Here is a 21,497-nt window from a genome sequence, read left to right on the forward strand (position 1 = left end):
CCCTTCTGCCCCACATACAAGCCAGGAACTGACTATCTGCACAAAACCCCAAGACAGTAAGTCACTGGACATACATGTAAAGAAACAAAAATGTTTGTTAGGAAACCTGATCTGGACTGCTCTTCTCCAAGAAGTGGTGGGAACAGCTACAGCACATGATCATAACACTGCAACCACAAAATGGTACAAATGGTTCTAGCCACTGGGGACATCCTAAGGCAGGATGTTTCTATCTCTGACTGGGCTAGGAGTGCTCAGATGGGATCTCTGCCAGAGACTCTATGGCTCACTACACCAAATCTTTTCAAGAATATTTTAGAGCTGTTTAGGATCTTTAGATTATTTTAGAAGCTTCCTGGAAATGCTTGTAAGGACAATCATCAGCTATCATTCCTTCTGGAATGTTTCCAAAAATTAAACAGATAAATTCATATAAAATGCCCCAGAAAGGTGAACAGGACACATGGTGTCAGTGACTGGTTTAAAGTTATTGGCCTGTGAAAAAAAGCATGGCCTGAGGCTGCTGACTATCCTACAGAAGAACACAAAAGAGAAACTTGAGCAAAAATTATCACGTAGCTGGGGGACACAAAGGACAGCAGCTTGTTCATCTCTCTCTATGCACCTCCCATTCCACAGTTCTACTGCTACCCTTTAAGTAAACAGGTATCTTCCAACAGCAGTTTTTCAACCAATAGCCCATGGAGAAGGGTCCGAAACTACCTCAAAGCGCTGCCTCAAAGCATGTATAAAGAATGACTCTCAGACTCCTAGGTCTATCAGCCTAGGAGGCAGACAAACTGACTGTAATTGACATTAGGTACCTGACAAAATTAAAAGGAGTTCCCTGAAGATGCCGTTCTTAGGACACAATGATGGAGTAAGACGACACAGAAAGTACCCCCTCTCTCAGAGAGGCAGAGTCCTTGTAACACCAAAGTATCCCCACAGACAGGAACCCTCCTGAATTCTCCTAGGGGAGAATTTTCTTCATCCAGCTGTTATTCCCTGAGAACACCTGAAATGGGTGAAACAGAAGTAAACTTGCAGAAACAAAAGGATGCTCCTCCTTATCCTCAGATCTTCACTGGCATTAACCTTTTGGCACAAGGACAGAGGAAAGGCAGGCAAAGCTCATTTTACAAATATATCACAAAATTACCTGGTTCAGCTCACACATAGGACTAAGTGAGCAGAGCAGAGTACGGTAATCCAAACTAGGATTTATGGACAAAGCTTAGCAAGCCAAATTTGAGGCAGATATACTAAACAGAAACAGAGTCCTTAACTTTGTGTAACCGACTTACAACCAAACTTTCTTTGCAAAACATCCTGTACATAACTAGGTGGGGGACTTCCTATATGTGCTGACAGCAGCAGCTGGGGAAGACATTCCCAACTGAGCACCCTAATGCAGCAGAAAGAAATGCTGTTATCCACTAGGCAGAGATGGGAGAATTAATCTTGAATTATAAGTAGACTGAAACAAATGCTGCCTTCCCAGGACTAAAGCAGCAAAGTGAGCCCTGAGGGAGATGTTTCGCTCTTTGATGGTTTAAGATCCGCTCCTTGTCATCTTACCTTTCCACAGGTATTCACCTAGTCTGAGCCAGTGAGACATCCCTGTCTAGTCACAGACACAGAGCTTTCCCAAGGACAACTCAAGCTACCCTTGAACAGGTATCCAAGAAACCTATCTTTGGTACTTGGAAATCCAGGGCATGGGACTTCTTGTGGGCAAATCTCACCACTTCTCATGCATATGCTTTGGTGTACCGTTTTATGTACAAGTTGGAATGCAGGACACAGAGTCATTTTAACCTACTTAGTAAAATTATGGAGAAAAAAAAGCTAGCTAAAATATTTTTAAATGATCCAAAGCAGAAGGAGGAAGAGCTGGTGAAGAGATCAGCTTAGCTACAGGTAAGTTTCCCTTAAAAGTTTCCTTTCCTGTACACTTTTTGTAGACACTTTTCAAGAGGAAGACACTGCTTTCAAAGATGTACACTGTGCACCCAGGTGAGGTGAGCTCACAGTTCTCCCAGAATGAGAAGGACAAAACGCTGCACAGTTACCCTAGTTAATACAAATACCACGTAGAAAACAGAGGACATTGATAAATAGCTGAGATTCCCCATTTGCCACATTAGCTAAAACAGCTTTTTAAACAGAAAAATTTACTGCTAAATTTAGTAAAATTCAGAAAACTCCTGTTCAATATACACACCTTATGCACAGGTTTTAGTCTGCCCAGGATTTTAACACAGATAACCTAGAGAAAACTGAGAAATGGAAGGGCAAGTTAAATTCCTTAGGTCTCTTTCCAGGCATACGCCATACAGCAAGACACGGTGCATGAGCCTGAAGTTACTGTCAGGTTTCCATATCCAAGCAAAACCAGTAATGAATGATTAGCTTGCCCTGCTGCCATGCTATGGGCTTCCACAGCAACATTTGGCAGAGCTGGGCTGGAGCTGAGGGAACTTCCCTCTGGCTGCTTGCTTTATGCTCAGGCTTCTTTTTGCATGTCAGCAGGTAACACACCTTGTCTACCTGCAAGAGACTTTCTCTGAAGACTCAGTCAGACATGCTGCTCTGCTGAGGCTGATGTGGGTTAAGAAGTTACTGCTCTCAGCTCCTTCTCAGCTGCACATTCTCCCTGAAGGCTGTTGCTCCTCCTGACTAGCTATGCTGACTGCACAGATAGCCACTTGCTTCCTAATGCAGCGCTGTTAAAAACACACAGATTAGTTGAGAACCTACTAGAAAATCTCTTATGAAACCAGATCACTTGGCTAGAAATGGGATTGGGTAGCCACATGGCACAGTTAGGTGGCACCTCTGGAGAAGGAGGGATGAGCAATAACTTAATGTCCTTTTCTTAGTATAACATCTTAGTAGAGCATACTTCACTGCTCCAAACCAAAGGGGAAAATCTGGGGGACAGGACTGTGGAACAGTGGAATTCAGCTATGCCTATGGGAATATTTTTACTAGACATGGAGACACTTAAAGAAAGCCCCTCCAAACTGCATTCACCCTCAGGATGAAACAAAAAATAACCTTCCATTTCTCTAAAAGTGACTTGCCTTGATAATTAACCCACAATATTAGGATTAATTTTGCACATTTGTTTGTAACCATCATATAAACATGAAATCCTTCTCAAAATAATTGATGATGAAGACCTTGCACAACATGGGAAAACTTACCTAATAGTGCAGAAAATAACCATATAAATCACAATTTGCGTAAGTCAAAATGAAGCCATTTTTCTTAGTGAAAGGTATCAAGACACTCTGATTCAGTTTAAAATTAGGCCTCTAAATGAGTATATCTGATTCTCTGGATCCCCATTTTTACCTTTGGGCAAAGTCAAGCCTCCTGATAGTTATAGGAATACAAGCTGGAAGAAAGGTTTCCATTGATTATCAACCCAAATTTGTAATGGAAAAAAAGTTAACAAAATGAAAAAGTGTACCACCCTATAGGATATATTTTGTAAAAACTGAGTTAATTGCTTCTGTTCAGGTAGCCTTATGACCAAGTCTCCATCTGTAGTGGCATTTACTTGGAGTTTTCCACTGCTGAAGACCCAGCTTAAGTAGTCAAGGAGACCCGCACATGAGTGACTATGCGAACAGCCAGCATTATGTTATGCAGGAATGGAAAGAAACACCAATGCTATGTCTGTGATGCATTTCTCAGTCACCTCTGCCATCAGACCTGTTCCTGTGGCATAGCAGTGCTTTCTTTCCAGAAAATAGGTCTTTAAGGGCTTGAGACTCCACTAATTTACAAAACACGCTACAAGATGAAAGGATACTTTCTCCTGTTGTTGCTGCCCAGCACAGACAAGAAGTTGATGGTCTCCAGACTGTCAGCTCCACAGCTATCTCACCTGGCTGATTTTGACAGTTGCACTGATGTGCTAGAATGGAGGTTTCTGCCTCTGATCAGAAATGCAAAGCATTCTCCATTTCACGTGTCAGAGACATCAGGAAGAGCACCCTTCATGTCAGCCCTGGGGCTTTGGATGTGGTTCCTGCCTCCACACAGCACTATCTATCTCCTTTGGGGACTGTTGTTATAATAAACCCTGTCATTAGCATTCTGCAGACTCAAAGAAGCTACTAAGGAAAACAGTCTCAAAGCTGCCGGTTTGTATCTGGCATTCTCAGGTTACAGAGGCAGAGGCACACCTTCAGGGACTCAGCCTTTACTCCCACCCAGAGCAGTTAAAATGATGCTGCATTCCAGAGACGGAACAAGAAAGTGGTCAATCAGCAAGCCCTTTGTGCCCAGGGAGCAGCAGGATGGCCCCACAAGGCTCATTTAATGTTTTATCATTACACCATCTTCCTGCCCTCTTGCTCAAATTTTGTCCTCTTCCAGGATCTGCCAACATTCAGCTTCTCTTTGATTTTTCCATGAACTTCCTCATTACACATTTCATATCCTTTTTTTAAATGGCAGCTCTGTTTTACATTCCCTGTAGGTGCACACCTACATCTCCAATCCCAAATGTGCTGACTGCACATTCAAAGCTTCCGTGTTAGGCTCTGAATTCCCACTGATTTTCAAGGGCAAATTGACATCCATCTGCCTGAGCAACTTTTTTATTCTTATAGCAGCTTTTTGTTTTGTTTTGCTTCACAGGTAAAAACATCTACACACGTCTGAGTGAAAGATCCTGCGCTTAGCGTGGGTTGCTTAATTTTATAAACATTGCTAACAGGTCCCTTCTCAAATCTTGCCTTTTTCAAAGACCATAAATCTTGCTCGTCTTACATAATTTTCTATCCAAAAATATGAGAGAAAACAGCATATTTCAAGAAATAACAGTGAACCTGGGAATGACAGCACCTTACCCTCCACACAGGACTGAGGCTCAGCACAATTCCAGTTCCCTCTGTGGCAGATAAGACTTTTTCTACAGTTTTGTTTTGCTTTTTATGAGGTAAGGGGCAGAGGAAAGCACAACACACATGCCAGCGGCTCCAAGGTACTTGGCACCTGAGGCTGACGCATAATTAACTGGCCTCTCACATCCTGAGGGCTGCCTCAAAAACAGGAGAAGTCACAGAGAGTCACTTGGTAGACTATGCCAGGCACTGACTGACCACAAGTGGTAGGATGTTTTCTCTTTGCTTTGTCCAGGGGAATAAGCAGATAAGTTACATACCTATCTTTTTAGCTCAGATAGGAGCAACTACTTTTCCATGATGACATCCAAACCCGTTTCCTGAATATTACTGCATCAAATGTCAACTATCTGAGAGTTAATAGTAATTTAAAGAATATCAGTTCACTCTGCTGCTGGAAGAATTCAGTAGGAAGACAAATAAGATCTGGAGCTCTTTAAGTGTCTAGCAACTTGATGAATTGCTAATTCAGACATTGGTTAATCAGCCTACTCACAACAATTCCTCTTTCTGTGAGGTCTTAAAGAAGAAAAAAGACTGGGGAAAAAACAGCCAGTCCCTGGAGGTTTTAATCCATACAAATCTGGGTAATTCTAAATAAACACATTCATTGTTTCCTTTAGTAATTAGAAGAAATGGTAATTGAAGAAGTTTTCATCATCATCTTTCTTTTCTTAGCGTTAATGATGGTTTGTCAACATTCAATATGCTTTAAAGTCTCAGAATGATGCTTTTTTCAGGAACAGCAAAGGAAAAAAGAGCTCTGAGACAAAAGAGAATTTGATGGTGTTTACAAGATTAAGAAGAACTACTTCTGAACTTCTCACATCAGTCAGAGGCTCTCAGTGAAATTAGTCATTTCATCTACAGGGATCTAAGGAAGCTTAGAACCCTCCACTCTTCTTATTCATGAGCTGGCATGTTTGGAGTTTCTCAGCTTTTAAAAGAGGCAGGAGAGATTGGAGGAGTTTAATCTCAACTCCGAGAAACTGTTGCTTCACCTGAGGCCTTGGCTGTCATAATAATGCCAGAATTCAATACCACTAAATATGCTGCTTCATACACTTTTTCTTCCTCCCTAATTCTTTAGATTCTCTCAACAGAAAACATATGTGAGCCAAAGAAAGCAAGCCACTCTTATGCTGGAATAAAACTGACCATGCAGAAGGATATAGTCCATGTAGAGTTGATTCTCAAGAGGGATGTCAAAGCAAACAAGAAAGGCTTCTACAGGAACACTAAAGGAAAACTGGGAAAAACGTAGGCCTGTGGCTGAACAGGGCAGGAGACCTGCTGACAAAGGACGTGGAAAACGCCGAGCCACTCATTGCCTTCTTTGCCTCGCTCTTTGCTGATAAGACTCGCCTTCAGGAATCTCATGTGTCTGTGACCAGTGGGAAAGTCTGGAGCAAAGATGACTTCAGTGGATAAGGATCAGGTTAGGGAACATTTAAATAAACTAGACATGCATAAGTCCTTGGGATCTGATGGGATACAGCCACAAGAGCTGAGGGAGCTGGCTGATGTCGTTGCAAGGCCAGTCTTGATTGTCTTTGAAAGGTCATGGCAATGGAGGGATGTCCCTGAAGACTAGAAGAAAAAATATTCCTATCCTCAAGGAGGAGGATCTGGGGAACTACAGCCTGGTTAGTCTCACGTCTGTCCTGGTGAAGATGATGGAACAAACTATTCTGGAGATTATTTCCAAGAGTATTAAGGGCAAGAAGGTGACTGGGAGTAGTCAGCATGGATTTATGAAGAAGATATGGTTGACCAACCTGATAGCCTTCTATGATGAGATGACTAGCTCAGCAGATGAGCAGAGAGGAGTGGATATTGTTTATCTTAACTTTAGCAAGGCTTTGACACTTGTCTTCAGAAACATCTCATAGACGAACTGATGAAATACAGCCTAAATAAATGGACAGTGATATGGCTGAAACGGTTGTGACCAGTAGCATGAAGTCCAGCCAGAAGCCAGTCACTAGTGATGTAACCCTGGGGTCGATACAGCAGCAAATACTGTTTAACATCTTCATTAATGACCTGGATGATGAGACATAGTTGTTGGTGCGAGAAATGGGCTGACAGTAACCTCATGTAGTTCAATGAAGGGAAATGCAAAGTCCTGCCTCTAGGGAGGTAGTTCACTGAGAGCCTCTGACTGATGTGAGAAGTTCAGAAGTTGTTGTTCTTCATCTGGTAAACACCATCGAATCGAAAATCAGAATCAATCCGTTTCCAGGTACCTGAGAGGGAACCTGTGTGGATGCAAAATTATGATGAAAAAGCATGAGAAAGCCATATTCAGTGGTTGGAGAGCAAGCCACGGGCACATAACGCTGGTGTTAATGGCATTCGCATGGGCCAAAGGCTCTAAACAGCACTGGGCAGGAGGAGCTCAGGACAGGATGGACTCAAAGTGACCCTTGTGTCCATGTCACTCCATCTGCAACTGAACATGGGCTGCTCATTGCTCAGCTGTGACCAGTTACTTGATCCCAGCACATCTGTGACTCACCCTCCTCACAGAAAGCTAGCGACACATAAGGCATGCAAGGCTTACATATGCATTGTGTTGCCAGCAACATCAGTCCAACAGGGACTCATGGCAAAGACAAGCACTCCCAGAACAACATCAGCAGCAGATTTGTGCCTCTGCAGTCCAGCAGCAAAGACCTGGTCTGAGATCACAGACAGCCATGACTGAAATCTACATAACCTGCATCTGCTTAACCTTCCTTCATGATGGGGACGTGCACAGAGCAGGGTACTACTGCAGGAAGATAGCACTTGCAATCTTCACGCATGCCTGAACACACACTATCAGCTACCTTTCATTATCTCACTGCTCTCCCACACAGGACCCTTGTTATGTTAAGATTGTAACCACAGCACCCTGCTGCAGAAGAGGAGATTCTCACAGACTTCAAATACAAATGCTTTTACAGCATTTAAGTAAATATTTTCCTTTCTTTGTCTAGATCTTCCCTCTTCGCAAAGCAGCAGCTACTAGGACAGAAAAACATCATGTGGATCCTGACACCAGTTTCAATTCTCCTTCTCTTCCAAGACTCTTATGGTTTGTGGTGGAGGGGATGGGGTACTTCTCTGCAAATTAGCACCTGTCTTTTCAAACACTGGTCCTCACCTTTTCCCTCCCCTGGAGCTAGCACAAAGGACAGCCGCATTAGAGTCATGGCAAACTAACCCTGTTTACACCCCCACCCAGCCTAGCTCTAAGTATGAGACTTAACTGAGTTGGAGCTGGCTGGGCCTATGAATTCTTGCTAGCTGCAAAGAGGCAGAAGATGAAGTATTTTTCTCCATCTGGGTACAATGCTATGCAAACAAAATTTACTTGTAGCTTTTGAAGTCCAGTAACAGAAGTAAGGAGCTGCAGCAGGAAGAAAAGGGTGAAAGTATGCATCGCCTTTCCTCTTCCATTTATTGAGCCCCCCCTTAGATGCACTCAGTTTGGCATGTTATTCTTTTGATCGTGTTCTTAAAAGGTTTATTGAACGACTGATGTAACTTTGGCATGTTACCTTTCCTTTCAGCTCCTACCCTTCTGCCTTGATTGGCTAGAACATAAAGGCGCAGGTGTAAGAACTGTTCCTTTTGCACATGCACTGCAGTTGGTTCAGTATCTTTGGCTGTGCATATAACAAATAAGTCTGTAACTAATAAACATTGTAATCAACGTATACACTATGAGCTATTGGCACACAGAGGAAAACCAGCTTCCTACCTTGGAAAAAATTTCCCATTAGAGTTCAACCGTCAGAACAAAGGTGTGTTCTGCGTGCACCAGAGTAAAACTATTGATCCTTCTCCAAGGTGAGAGAAGTTTTTATGGAAAGCTTCTAAAGGATGTAGGAAGAACATGACCAGACTGAAGAGCTTCTTAATCACATACCAGCTCCAAATGCAAAGAAGAAACTCTTGTCTGGGTACTCTTCCAGCAGGTCCTTCACTCTCCTGCCCATTCGCTCATTTCGCTTGTAGATGAGCTCCTGACGGAAGTAGCTGTCTATCTCTTGGGCAGTAACACGTTCATGGGGTGGAAGTGTAGCATTAATGAAATTTGGGACCTAGGATAGAAAGAAAAAGTCTTCATAAAAGGGGCATTTATTTCACAGGCAGCTATCATGCAAAGGCATTTGTGCTCCCTCAATGAACGTGGCCGTTGGCTATTCTACCAACACATCAAGTAGGACAAAACCCAAAGCAAGCCAAAAAATGACTCAAAAAATTTTGAATAATGCATTTCTCTGTTTCTCTGAATACATCGATTCATAAGCCAGCCAACTGAATTTGTTTTGATGCAAAGTTAACAAATATTTTCAGTTTGCCGCACTGCATGTCTCAAATCCTGACTGCTTGGCCAAAGAGTAAATTTTTGCCCTTGGCTATCTCTAGCTACATACCTCTTCTTTAAATTGCCCTAGGTATGACATAACTAAAAAGATAATTATAGCCTTCTAGGAGAGTTTGACTGGTATCAGAACCCTGAGGCTGCCAAAGAATAACTGCAGTTTAAACTAGTTAACAAAAACATCCCACAAACTTTCCAGAAGAGAGCCAAATTTTGTCAGAAAGAAAATTTTACCAGCTCCAGTTCTCATGTCTTCAAGGTATCTTTTCAAATAGCAGGTCTGTTCCCTGGGGCCCCCAAACCAGCTGTGGTTGTTTACTAAACCCCAGCACCCCCAAGCCCTCGCTAATGGGCTGAACTGTGGGACTGAAGTCACAGCCACCCTGTGACTCCTTACCACAAGTAGCTTTAGGTGTCACAGTGAAAGGGACTACTAATGAAAGGTACAAGATCTGGGGAGCAGATGCGCAAACCCAGGTCATTTCTCTTGCAAACAAGCAGCAGCCCAAGAGGTTCTGGAGACACTCAGAAACTATTACCAACTGTTTCAAATAGGTTTTTAGCCCACAGTGTGTCATCTACTGGGCAAGCACAGGGTTAAACCCGATTTACAGAGAAGTTCTTCTTAAAAATATAAGCTGTTATAGTTGGATGCTATTACTATTCAGCTCTGTTGTGAGGGAGATCATCCTGCGGTGGATCCTCTGGTACAAGTGAAGGATACTTGTTTGCTTGGAGACATGGATGTCCTGACAAGACCTGTTCCCTCTCAGGACCTAGCGGCAACATCAACTGTCTGCCGCCTGTAACACCTCAACAGAGTAGCACTGCAGGAACTGTAGGCCATTACTCACAATGCTGGCCTCCTTGGAGAAGCCCTTTGAAATCTAAGAATGAAATCTGATGTGGAAGAGCTGAACATTAATAATGATCAGGTTGCCTGAACCTGCAGGCTGAAGGGTGCACAGAACAGGAAGTTTAACAAAGCATGTGCAAAGCTCAGTGCCAGCGAAGCAAGGGTTAACCTGACAGTATTTCCAGCTCTGCTCTGCACCCGCTATATCAAAAGGCCACAAGAAAAGCTGTCCTTCAGCAAGGAAAGCCAGGTACCAACACCCACTTGTTCAGCGCTGCTAGGCCAGAGACTATGTTTTCATTCATGTACATGAATTGCCAGGCAGTACCTCACACACAAGAATAAGAAAAGAGGGCTGATATCTCAAGTCTGAGGTTAGCTAATCTAACAGCCCAAACAGGCCAAATTGGTCCCTGCTGGGCATTTTCTGGTAGTTTAAAGATCAGAACATTGCATTCCACTGTGCTGCTTGGGAAACCATCTCCATAAATGAAGTCTGTGAGGCCTTAGAAGGTTTTTTTTTTCCCTTGTAAACCTCTCTCTTCTTTGTTTCATTCCAGTTTTCCTCTTTGGGTCTTGCCCACAGTACACAGCTCTACTGATGGGGGAAAATTAAAGAGCCTGCAACTTACCCAGCCTTACACAAGTGTCAAAGTTAGGAATGCATTGCTCTGTCACTGTTTGCAGAAAAGAGCCTGCTCCTGCTCTCTGTTGGCACTAAGTTCATTCATACCTAAGTTAAGGATCCTCTGGAATTGCGCTAAGAAAATAAAGGATTAACTCATCGAGCTTTGATGCTAAAGCAAACACAGCATCATCCAAAAGGGAAAGCCAGGTGCACCTTCACTGCTTATGCTCAGTAAGATAGTGGTGAGGTAATGCAGACTCCTTGAACAGGAGGTGTAAGAAAGCAGACACATTAGTTGACCAGTTAAGTGTCTTGAGTCCACACCTGCAAAGACCCTATCTGAGAAAAGACAAGCGCGAGACAGGGGTTAGTGCTATGATGATATGTGCGTAGTACAAGGGCTGTGGTGGCAAGACTCACTTGAGAAGTGTCATGGTTGAAGATGATGGAGTTGAGGTCCCCACAGTTGTAATGCTTGATAAGGTCCTCTGTCGTATAGGGGATCTGGAAACTGCCTGCTCGGAGGCTCTCCTGCTGCAAGAGAGTCTGATTCAAAGCAAAGATCACCTGAGGGAGGGGGAGAGGGAGGAAAAGACAGAGTTCCTTATGAGTTCTTAACTCACTTCTTGAGAAGATTATAGATATATAGCTATTCTCTGAAGACGTTCTGAAGCTATCCCAGTTCACTAATCCACATTTCACCAACCCAAGCCTCCTCCAGATCTGTAGCTATTTATATGTCAAGCATGACGGCAGCGTGGCTGTTACTGGGAAGCGGGGAACACATGCTGCACATGAGTTGCTGAGGGAGTGCCAGTGGTCCCTCCTCACACTGCAGCAAAGATTTAATAGCTGAAGTCACTGAGATGGCAAGTGGGTATGCCTCACCCTACAGCCCTCAGCTGAAGGCACTTCCTAGTCCCATAGACCTGTTTGTAGGAAATGAGCTTAAAACACACAGCTTCAGGTGTTTTCACCCATGATGGGGTTAATACTGAAGATACAAAGGGCAGGACTGGGGGAAAGGGAGGGTTGTTTTGTTTATTTAACTAACCTTTGAAATAGGGGCAATCATTTTCCTATGGATGATAATATACCTAACTTCTTAGAGCTCAGGGGCCTAATTGGTACTTGGTCCTTACAGTTCCCCAAGCATTTACTGAACACAAGGATGGCTATCCCTTGTTTTTCCTTTCTCCCTCAGCAAGAAAGGATGTGTAACTATTGTATTGTTTCCTCCTTCACATCCTGTCCTCCATTGTTTATTTCAAGCTTTTAAGTTATTCTCAGCCAAACAAAGTGGCAGAGACATTATCCTGTTGTTACTCAGCACTCCCCCAGGCTGACTTCTTCCAGGGTCACAAGGAGGCAGTACACTGCCTGGGTTAGCTTACTTTTTAGCATTCACCTGGGAAAATAAACTCTCTCATGCCTTCACCTCAAGCTAAATGTATTCCAGATGAATCAGTGGATTGGCTGCCACAGCCCCTTCCCTCAGGGTTTTTGTTCCGTTTGACAGGAAAGGGAGAAGATCAGGAAAGGTCTTCTCCAGGTGTTGTCACTTCCCCCACCTACAGCATAGTACTGATTTCATGTGGAGGTAGCCTTGGGTCTGCCCTAGACAGAGCTGCTATTCCAGCTGCCCCCAGCCAAGAGGAGTGATTTCCAGGCTGAACGCATCCCCATAGGTGAGCAAAATTTGAGAGACATGAGGAGCAGTTTGGAGCAATGACTCTTCCGCATGTCCTCTGGGTAAGGAGGGTTGGTAGTGCCTTCCCTCTTTGCTCAAACACAAGATGGGGGTCTCTGGAATGAAAGAAAGAGGCAGATGTGTAACTCCCTCTTGTCACCTCCAGCTGCTGCAACAGGTAGCCACGAGGTTCAGGTAAGGCCAGAGAAGCAGAGGACGGGTGCGGGGCAGAAACTGCCCAGGCTGAGCATAGGATCCACATGTACATGCTGGTGGGGAACAGAACTGGTTCCTCTTGTGCTCAGGCAGCAGCTTTCCATCAGCACGTGGCAAGTAAAACATTGTTGCTATCTCCTGCACACAGAGTTTGCTTCAGCTACCCACTGGGCTTGCACACCAAGACTAGACTTCTGTAACACGCTTTCCTATTAACTATTGGATTTTTTATTTTTCCTAAGAAAAACAAGCTGAGAGATATCTGCTGAGGCCTGGATGTGCTTTTCAAAGTTATTCTTGGAAGAGTTATTCTCCAAGCTTAGATGACGGCTTGCTGAGGGCTCTGTGGAATTAATTCCTCTACAATATTTGTCTCAAACACTATCAGTGGTATTCTGGAAAAAGACATATTCACCAACAGCATGAAACTTACATTAATACTGTATGTAATGTAAATAAGAAATATACTAGGTATATAAGACCAGTAACTACTCTGGCAGTGAGAGCACTGATGATCTCATCAAATTATTAGAAACCATATTAAAAAACAGAAGATTCTGCAATTTTGTGATAAAACGGACATAAGTTTTTACCTCTGTAGGTACATTGGTACATGGTTACAGATGCAGGCTACAATGTTTTTATCCATCTTAACTTCTTATAATAGACTGACACTTTTCAATATTAAATCTTGCCTTGATCTAGCAGCAAGCAAATGTTAGTAATAAAAATCTGTTTGATAGCAGTGAGTCTTCTGGATGGGAATGGTTATCGCTATTGGCCCTTGCAGCACAGTTTTGCCCGGTAATTTTAGAGTCCAACATGCAACAAATGAAACTGACTGCAGTTTGTTAAAACCTGTGAGTTCTTGCTGTTTCTCAGATAATGCAAAGCTGAATCCTGCTTTTGTACTTCAGGTGTTCCTACTGTACTCAAATCTCAGGTTTCTAGGACAGGGCAGATGGGAGAATGAACTGACGTGGCTTGCCCACGCCCAGCACAACAATCCACCTCATACAGTCAGTATGTCCCGTAGGCCTTGAAATCGTGCTCTCCCCACTACAGCTAGACCTGTCCGCCTGGATTCAAACTCCTGTGGACTCAACATAAAAATACACACATGCTTTACTTAGCCTGAGTTCTGCAAAGGTGTTCATGAATAGCAATGTTCACTCCCATCCCATGTTTTTCACATGAGGCAAGAGTTCACTTTATTGGTACAAACTGCTCCTGATTAAAAGAATAGGTATTCTTTTAATACCTAGTATTAAACACTTGGGAAAGATACAGCAGGCTAACCAGTGGTGATCCTTTGAAGGACATTTGTTTACTTTGAAAGTAAATTAAACACAAGTAAATTGAAACCACTTTATTTCTGAACAAAAGTTTGCATGCAGGCTGGGGTTTATTGCACCCTGAAGCCTTAGTTTCCATTTGTTTGGCTTCGCTTCCCACACAGAGAAGCTCTAATGGATGTTAATAACCAGACAAGATTCACTGAGACACAAGCTAAATCTATGCTGGAGATATGGGGTTTCTACAGCTAGGATGGCTGGGTTATGCCAGGAAAATCTAATATGGACAATCAATCTAGTCAAAAACAATTCCATAAGAATGGCTTCTTTTGTAAGTTATTTGGACTGCTATAAGCAGCATTTACTTGGAGAATTTACACATAAAGCACAATTACATAAAGCAATATGGCCCTGACAGGATTTTGTGGCCTCTAAAACAGTCATCAGATGGTCCCCATCCACTGAGCAGGAAAAAGGCCTGTGACAGATCCTTGACCTGACCATGGGCTTTGCCTCAATGTAGGGTAAGCACATCAAAAACACTTTGCAATCTTTACAGTTTGATTTTTATCCAAACACAAACCAGCACAGGGCAACTCTTTTCCATTGAGAAAACACCAGTCTGCTGGGGAAGACAAATTTAAATAAAACAAATCTCTTCCCCTCCACTGTGCCCTCATAGACCACACTCCTGCTGTAGCTTTCTCCTGGCTGGCTCTCTGTGTGTGCATTACCTTTTGCTGTAAAGATGTCTCTTTCTCCTCCCCTGCAGCACATTCAGGTGAACAGGTTGAGTCTCTCCCCGAGATAGACTCACCCACCTTGCCTGGACCGTAGCAGCCAGGACAAGCCAAATATGCAACTTCCTTTTCAAAGCCCACGCACGAGCCTTAAGAAACTAGCACACAATAAATTGCAAGCAGCTAAATAAAGCTGCTAATAACATCTATCGCAAGGACATAGTTTAAAACCAAAACGCCTTCCTGCAGGTATGAAGGGTTACAGCACAGATTTACATGGGAACAGATACAACTCACTCCCATTCCCTCCATCTTTCCAAGCTTATTGCTGGCATGGTGCAAAGTTGTCCTAATGAGGCAGCTTTGACAGCTCTCTTGGCTTTGCTAGGAGCAGATCTCTGTGGTGTGGAGATCGGCAAGTTGCTACTGGACACATGCAGAAATTGAGCATCGCAGCAGCTAAACCGTTTGCCTGCCCAGGGAAGTACAACAGAGCTTTCATAGTGAGGTGTTTCTTGTTTCACCACCACGAGCAAAGGGAGAGTTCAAGCCCTCTGCCAGAGCCCCATCCAGGCTGCCTGGACACCACAAGGCAGCCAGCACGTGCCCTTGGCACTGCACATGCTGTTTTCATTGGCACAAGGGACTGCAAAGAGCTGCTCCCTCCCAGGGCAAAATTCCCCGTAAGCAACATCTGTCTCTTCCCCTTTGGCTGCAGGCCTGCAGCCTACCACTGTGCACAAAACCTGAGGAAGAAGTCCCCCAAGAACCAACTTAAGTCCATCCAGAGAGAGAATTTTCAGCTTCAAGTTGTTTGAAGGACAGAGGTGGTCTCAGCTCTTTTTCTGATGTCAGCAGCAGCCAAGGTCCTTACCACCATTGATAATCACACCCCAAGCACTTGGAGCTGGAAAAGTCAAGATGCAGCAAATGGGCAGGAATCAAAAGAATATCAATTTCCTAGACAATTAGCCTTCCCCTAATGAGCTACAGTAACTCATGTCATCAGGCTTTGCACAGCTGGAGGGCAGGCAATGCTATTGCTAAAAATATTCCCCACATCAGTTAGTTTGAATTGGATGCTTGTATTTGCTGGAGGGGGACCATGGCAAACTTATTGAAGAACTACATGAGACTACAACTTGACACCAGTGTGTAGAGCCTCTCTCAAAAGAACATGATGGTTTCTCTCCATTTTTGTATCATTTCCACCTTCTTGGGGCCAATGTAATTACCAGGCAGGAAGAAAAGGGTTGTGGGGGCTAAGAGGGAGATGTTCGCAGTACCAGGTGTTGCTTTAAGCTGTGCCCTTGTGAGAAGGTTATCTTTGGTAAACAGTAACAGATAAACAGCTTCAGGATCTCAAAAGAAGAAGGATTCTTTAGCTTACTGTTCTTAAAGGATTTAATTTGCTGAAGTGGGTTTTGCTCAAAGGTTGATAACTCTTATCTGTCATTATTTCTAAGAGAGAACATTAGACTGGATGAAAAGTGGTATTTAAGGAAGGCCACAGTCACCATACGTTAGGGATCAGATCCTAGTCTTGTTTGCCAGGTGTGAAAAACTGGGAAAAAAGTCTACAGAGCAGGAGACAGAGAAGCAGAGACCAGATTGGCAGCTATCTACAACTTTTGAATTTGCTTGGCACAAATCCATGCTTACCTTCCTTGCTCCCCACACTACCCTGCAGTGATCAGTAAAACTTTCATTCCTAATACTGTCAAAGAATTAAAAAGACAGCAGAAAAGGAGGAAAGGTTGAGAGAAATTTTCAAGTGTGGGTCAAAATTAAAACCAAGAATTTCTACTGAGTTGAATCCCTCAAACTAGTGGCACAGAAGGTATATTTCCTATCTTCCAGGTATCTCTTGCATTGTACTGCATTTTATTAATTTCAAAATCTTCCCTGTGTTGGAATCCATAGAAATCACTCCACATTTGTCCTCCTTGCAAAATTACTCTTCCTCAGTTTGTTCCCCCCCACCCCTCCCACAGCTACTCTGCTCTACCCTGCTCCATTAAGTGTATTCATACTAGCATCAAAGCTTCTCGTGAAAAGAGGTATTCAGAGAACAAAAGTAACAAGTTTATTAGAAAGGGATTTTTTTTCCTCCCACCTCCCACTTCCACTGTGATCTTTCTCTCTTCCCCTAACCCTCTCCTTTTTTGCATTGTGGAAAAAATCGATTAAGCTCTCTAGTATACATATTGCTGCAAGCTTCATTCTCCTTCTGGAGATTTCTTCAGCTGTCAGGAGACACTTGTCCGCTTTGCTAGCATTGTCGGAGTGGCCTGCTAGGCTAAGGGGGTGGGGAAAAGGGGGTTAGAGCCCAGCAGATGCCTTTTTTGTCAAAGACAAAAGACCCCCTGCTATCCTCTCCACTTTTCAGCACTTTCATCCAGGCTAGATCAAAGTGCTGTTCTGCATATGAAAGGAACCCGGCATTATGCGCCTCAAATTAGCCTATCGCCATCCCGCTAGCCTCCAAGTCTTCCAAACAAAAGCCCTCACATCTGTTCCATCATTTGCCTCATCTTCTGTTTTTTTTTCTCTCAGCTCTCAGTTTTTGAGGGCCATTCAGCCCCTTGAATTATAGTCTGGGGGAGCATCTTCCTTGCTCTGGGACCGCTCAGCCGGACAATTTGCTTTTAATTGTCTTAAGGAATCATGGGCTGCTTTCGTGGCCCTTCCCAGCAACAAACTGCATCCATTACTGTTTCCATTCAGCCTCTTCGGCCAGCTCTTTCCGTCCTCCTCCTCCTCCTCCTCCTCCTCCTTGCTCTTCACCTGGAGGAGACCATTACTTCTCAGGGCCAGCGAACACTACCACCCAAAATCAAAGCAAGCCTCAAATCAAAGGCATCGTGACTATGAAAGTCAGTAATCCTCCTTTGTCATGGTAATGGTCCAGACTGAGTGCTGAGAAGAAAGTGGGACTCTTTGCTGTGAAGTCATGCCGTTCCTTAGATGTCTGGTGGCCACGTCTCAGCTGCCTTTGAAGCCAAAGGTTGGGACTGGCCTTCTCAGAGCCTGGACACATGAACCCTCCCGCCCTGAGGAACCCTGCAAACACACATAGGCAGGAGAAGTCTGAATCTGCGAGGGCCTGAGAGTAACAGTGGGAGATTCATCTGCAGCTTTCAGAAGTGCCTAAGCCACTTTCTGGGCTACTGCACCAGACAGGATGCTCCCAGGGTTCCTCGATGTTCCTCGTCCCCAAAACAAGTTATTGTGAAAAAGAAAGGAAAAGGAAATATCGTCCCTTACTTGGTCGATTTTTGTGAGAAAGCTCAGATTCAGCTCACTAGAGAAGACAGGAGACCTACAGGCTCCTCCAGAGGACAAGAGACGAGCCATACTCCTAGTCACTTATACAAAAATAAATGGAAACCGTTCCAGGTTACCTACAACCTGCAAGTTTCCCCTGGGCTCAATTTGACACCCTGATTTTTTTCTCAGATGACATGGCAAGCAGAGGGAGTACCTCTCCTGCAGGATTATCCAAGGCACATAGATGTCCCTCAGTTTGCCTCAAGTCAGACACAGAAATAATGCTGTCAGAAATAATGCCATTGAAGAATTTGGTCCTCGGTCTACTGACAACAGACACACCCTGGTAGATCCTGGTGCCAAATTCCTGCCACATCCCATTCTGCAACTACACAAAAAGAAGCTCAGAAATTTTTGGTTGTTATCGGACATTTATATGGGAATACACAAACCAGGCAATTAGCCCCAACCCTTCTTCAGCTAGGAGCTATAAAAACAAGGGACTTCCAATAGTTTATCAGGCACTCAATTATGTTGAAGCGAGGGGGTTGGTAGATGATACTAACTCAGAGAAATAGCATTTACAGTGCTACTGGCAGAAGCCAACTCGTTTACTTGTAACAGGCTGCATTAATACACAGCCTTTTGTTCAAGCAATTTACACTAATTTACAAGCTTTTATGTTTCCACTGACAGTGAGAGAAATAAAAACAAACAACCCACTATGCAGTGAATGTGGAATGAGACCAGCAGTGGAACTGATTACTCCCTTTTCACACATCAGCTTGCTGTTCTCAGTGGGGGCACCTCCACTACCTTGCTAGGACTTGCTCCCTTCTTCCTACAGAGTAAATAGTGTGGCTGCGAACCCACAAAGTCCGCCTGCTGCCCCTGCTTCCCGTGAGCTCTGCATCCAAATACCTGCACGCTCTTCGGGGTCCTCCTTGCACTGCAGGACTGCCCCAATGTTTTGTGAAGTTCATGTTTGGGCAGAAAATTTTAGCTCTGTGCTGAAAGGAAATGGCGATGCACGTTTGCACGTTTCCAGAGAAAGATTAAAGTGTTTAAAGATTTGTTTTTTAAAAAATTCCCGTTGCTTTTAAGGATTTTGTGAACGTGAGCAAAGTTTGTTTTTAAAACCTTCACAAATCACCTTTCTCAGATATATTTTTACCTCATCCACCAGAACTAGGGACCACCCCCCCCCCCGTATAATTTTCAAGTTTCTATAACCTCCTGCCAAAGTTCAAAGCAAAAAATGACTTTCCATACTTTACATTTAGAATTCCTGCCTGCCTCCTACCCAGGATTTCTTCAGTCAGCAATGTCTGACCTGCTTTGGTTTAGCAATGCTGTAAATCTCCTAAATTCAGGTCAAGATCAGACTTGGGAGCAATTAACCAAATGAAAAAGAAAATGAATGAACAGCAATTCAGATTTGTCCTAGGATCAGCACCCTAGGATCAGGAATTCAGATCTACTTTTCAGCTCACAGGGCTGCTTGTCTAACCGCTAGTGCACTTGTCATGAGGGTTTCTTTTTTTCCCCAAAAATATATATTTTACAAGATACTTTTTAACACAGACATCTCAAAACTATGTTAAAAAAGTACCAGAGCTTAAAAATGAAAAATGTGAAACTAAGGATCCTTGCATCATAATCCATTAAAAAAGGAGCTGAGACACCCATACTTTTAAAATTTGACACCTGCAATTCATGGGGTTTTTTTAAACCTTCTTTTTTTTAAATTGGTGTTGCTTTAGTTCAATTCTTCTTCCTTCTTTTCCACTGGGTACTCTTATATTTAGGTGAGGCAAAACTACAGCAATGAAGCTAACAAAGCAAACTTCCTTTCAAAGTTACCACTGTTTTGTCCTGTTTCTAGCTTGCATTCCTCCTTCCTGTCCTGATCCAAAGCAGAAGACAGAACTTCCCAATGGCTGTTTTCCAGTGTTAAGATGAAGCTGAATTTGAGAATACAGGCCCTTCCTGTAACTGAAAAAAAAGTAATCCTATAGATAGTGTAACTAAGCAAAACATAACGCTTGCAGACCTGGGAAATTTTGAAAAGAAAAGGATACAGGCCTTTAGGAAGGTAAGTTACAGTGCTGGCACCATACTTTTGCTTTCATTTGTCCAGTGTTTCGCCCGTAACTGGGGTCTGTCTTTCAGTGCCACAGTATTAACAATCATAGTGGCAACATTATTTTTAAACAGCTTTACAGGAGAAGTCCTTTAGAAAGGAAACATTCTGGGATTCCAAACTGCAGCCACCACTGGGTCTACTACTGTAACACATAAGCTGGTAACATGGCCAAAACCCAGCCTACCAGACAGCCTCAAGGCAGCATCTCGCAGTATTTGTATCTTCCTAAGACACAATCAACATGGCTAAACGAACTTGATGTTGATGACTATGATTTGGCATACACTTTTCTTGCACTCAGCCGCAGGTGCTCTTTGGAGCGTTGCTAAAAGCAAGAAAAAGTACCCCAAGTCTGCTCCTGCATGGATTATTTCTTCACTTTTCTTCTCTTTTCCTCTAGCACAGACCAGCCACAGCCTAGGACTAAACTTGTCAACCATGTGGAAGATTGCTGGAACAGTAGTATTTCTTAGAAATGCAGCACACTGAAGCTTGAAACAAATCTGCAGTTTTTGTGGAGCTAGAAACAGGACATCTTTGTTGGTGTTAAAAACCAAAGATTTCAGAAAAAAAAAAAAAAAACAGAAAGAAACTCTTTTGTCGTCTTTAGACTGATTGCTTCCTCCTGTTTCTGTGAAACAGATTTACATCACCTGCATAACTCATATAAGCATGAGCAAGTAAGACTATAAAGTTAATACATTAAACAATCTAGCCTTGCGATGTGATGAAACAAGCCCAAACAGTTATCATATGCCTTCCTGTAACCATGCAACGAGATACTTTGCATTTTCTTGTGGTTCTGCCAGCTGGGAAAACATGTTCCATATAAAACGCTCAACATTGATAAAACATTTTTCCACTCAACAGAACAATTAGGTTTTGGGATTCTTGCTGCTGTTCCAAACAGAACAAGAACTTTGAACTAGTGTTTATGTCAAAAGCAACTCAGAGCACCTTTAAGAGCAGCTCCTGGCTTCCAAATGGAGCACAACAGAGCAAGACAACCTTTTCAAGGTACAAGGGTGAAAGGGAGAGTTTACATTAGTGGTATGCTTGCCAAGACAAACCCCAAACACGAACTGCCGAAATGGTCCTTAACTGGTTTCAGGCAGATCAGAGGCTGCAAGTTTTCAGTTCAAAAGCTTTCAGAAAGAACTGCTGACAAAATTTGCACACACTGAAACACAAGCCTAAAACTAGGTTCTTTATGGTAACTTGTGGGCTCAGCCACATTGAAAAATGAGTGTTATTACAAGGTATGGTGGGAATTTACAACCTACCAGCTGTACCACGCTAATTCCCCTTTTGGACGCTCTCAGAAGGAGATAGCCAACTCCGCAGCCAAACGCC

At 43.3% G+C, this 21,497-nt stretch overlaps 1 protein-coding gene across 2 annotated transcripts in view; it reads right to left on the reverse strand.

Moving 5' to 3' along the window:
- TRABD2A (TraB domain containing 2A) overlaps positions 1-21,497 on the reverse strand; it is an 82,663-nt gene that overhangs the window by 16,228 nt on the left and 44,938 nt on the right. Inside the window, exons 3-4 of one of the 2 annotated variants that reach the window (XM_068927267.1) lie at positions 11,208-11,354; positions 8,845-9,019 (exon numbers count right to left, since the gene is read on the reverse strand). In XM_068927267.1, coding sequence (XP_068783368.1) covers positions 8,845-9,019; positions 11,208-11,354 — 322 coding nt within the window. The remainder of the gene's footprint in view (positions 1-8,844; positions 9,020-11,207; positions 11,355-21,497) is intronic. The other variant, XM_068927268.1, reaches the window with a different exon arrangement.

Source organism: Struthio camelus, chromosome Z (assembly GCF_040807025.1).
Source record: "Struthio camelus isolate bStrCam1 chromosome Z, bStrCam1.hap1, whole genome shotgun sequence".
In the NCBI taxonomy this organism is placed as follows: domain Eukaryota; kingdom Metazoa; phylum Chordata; class Aves; order Struthioniformes; family Struthionidae; genus Struthio; species Struthio camelus.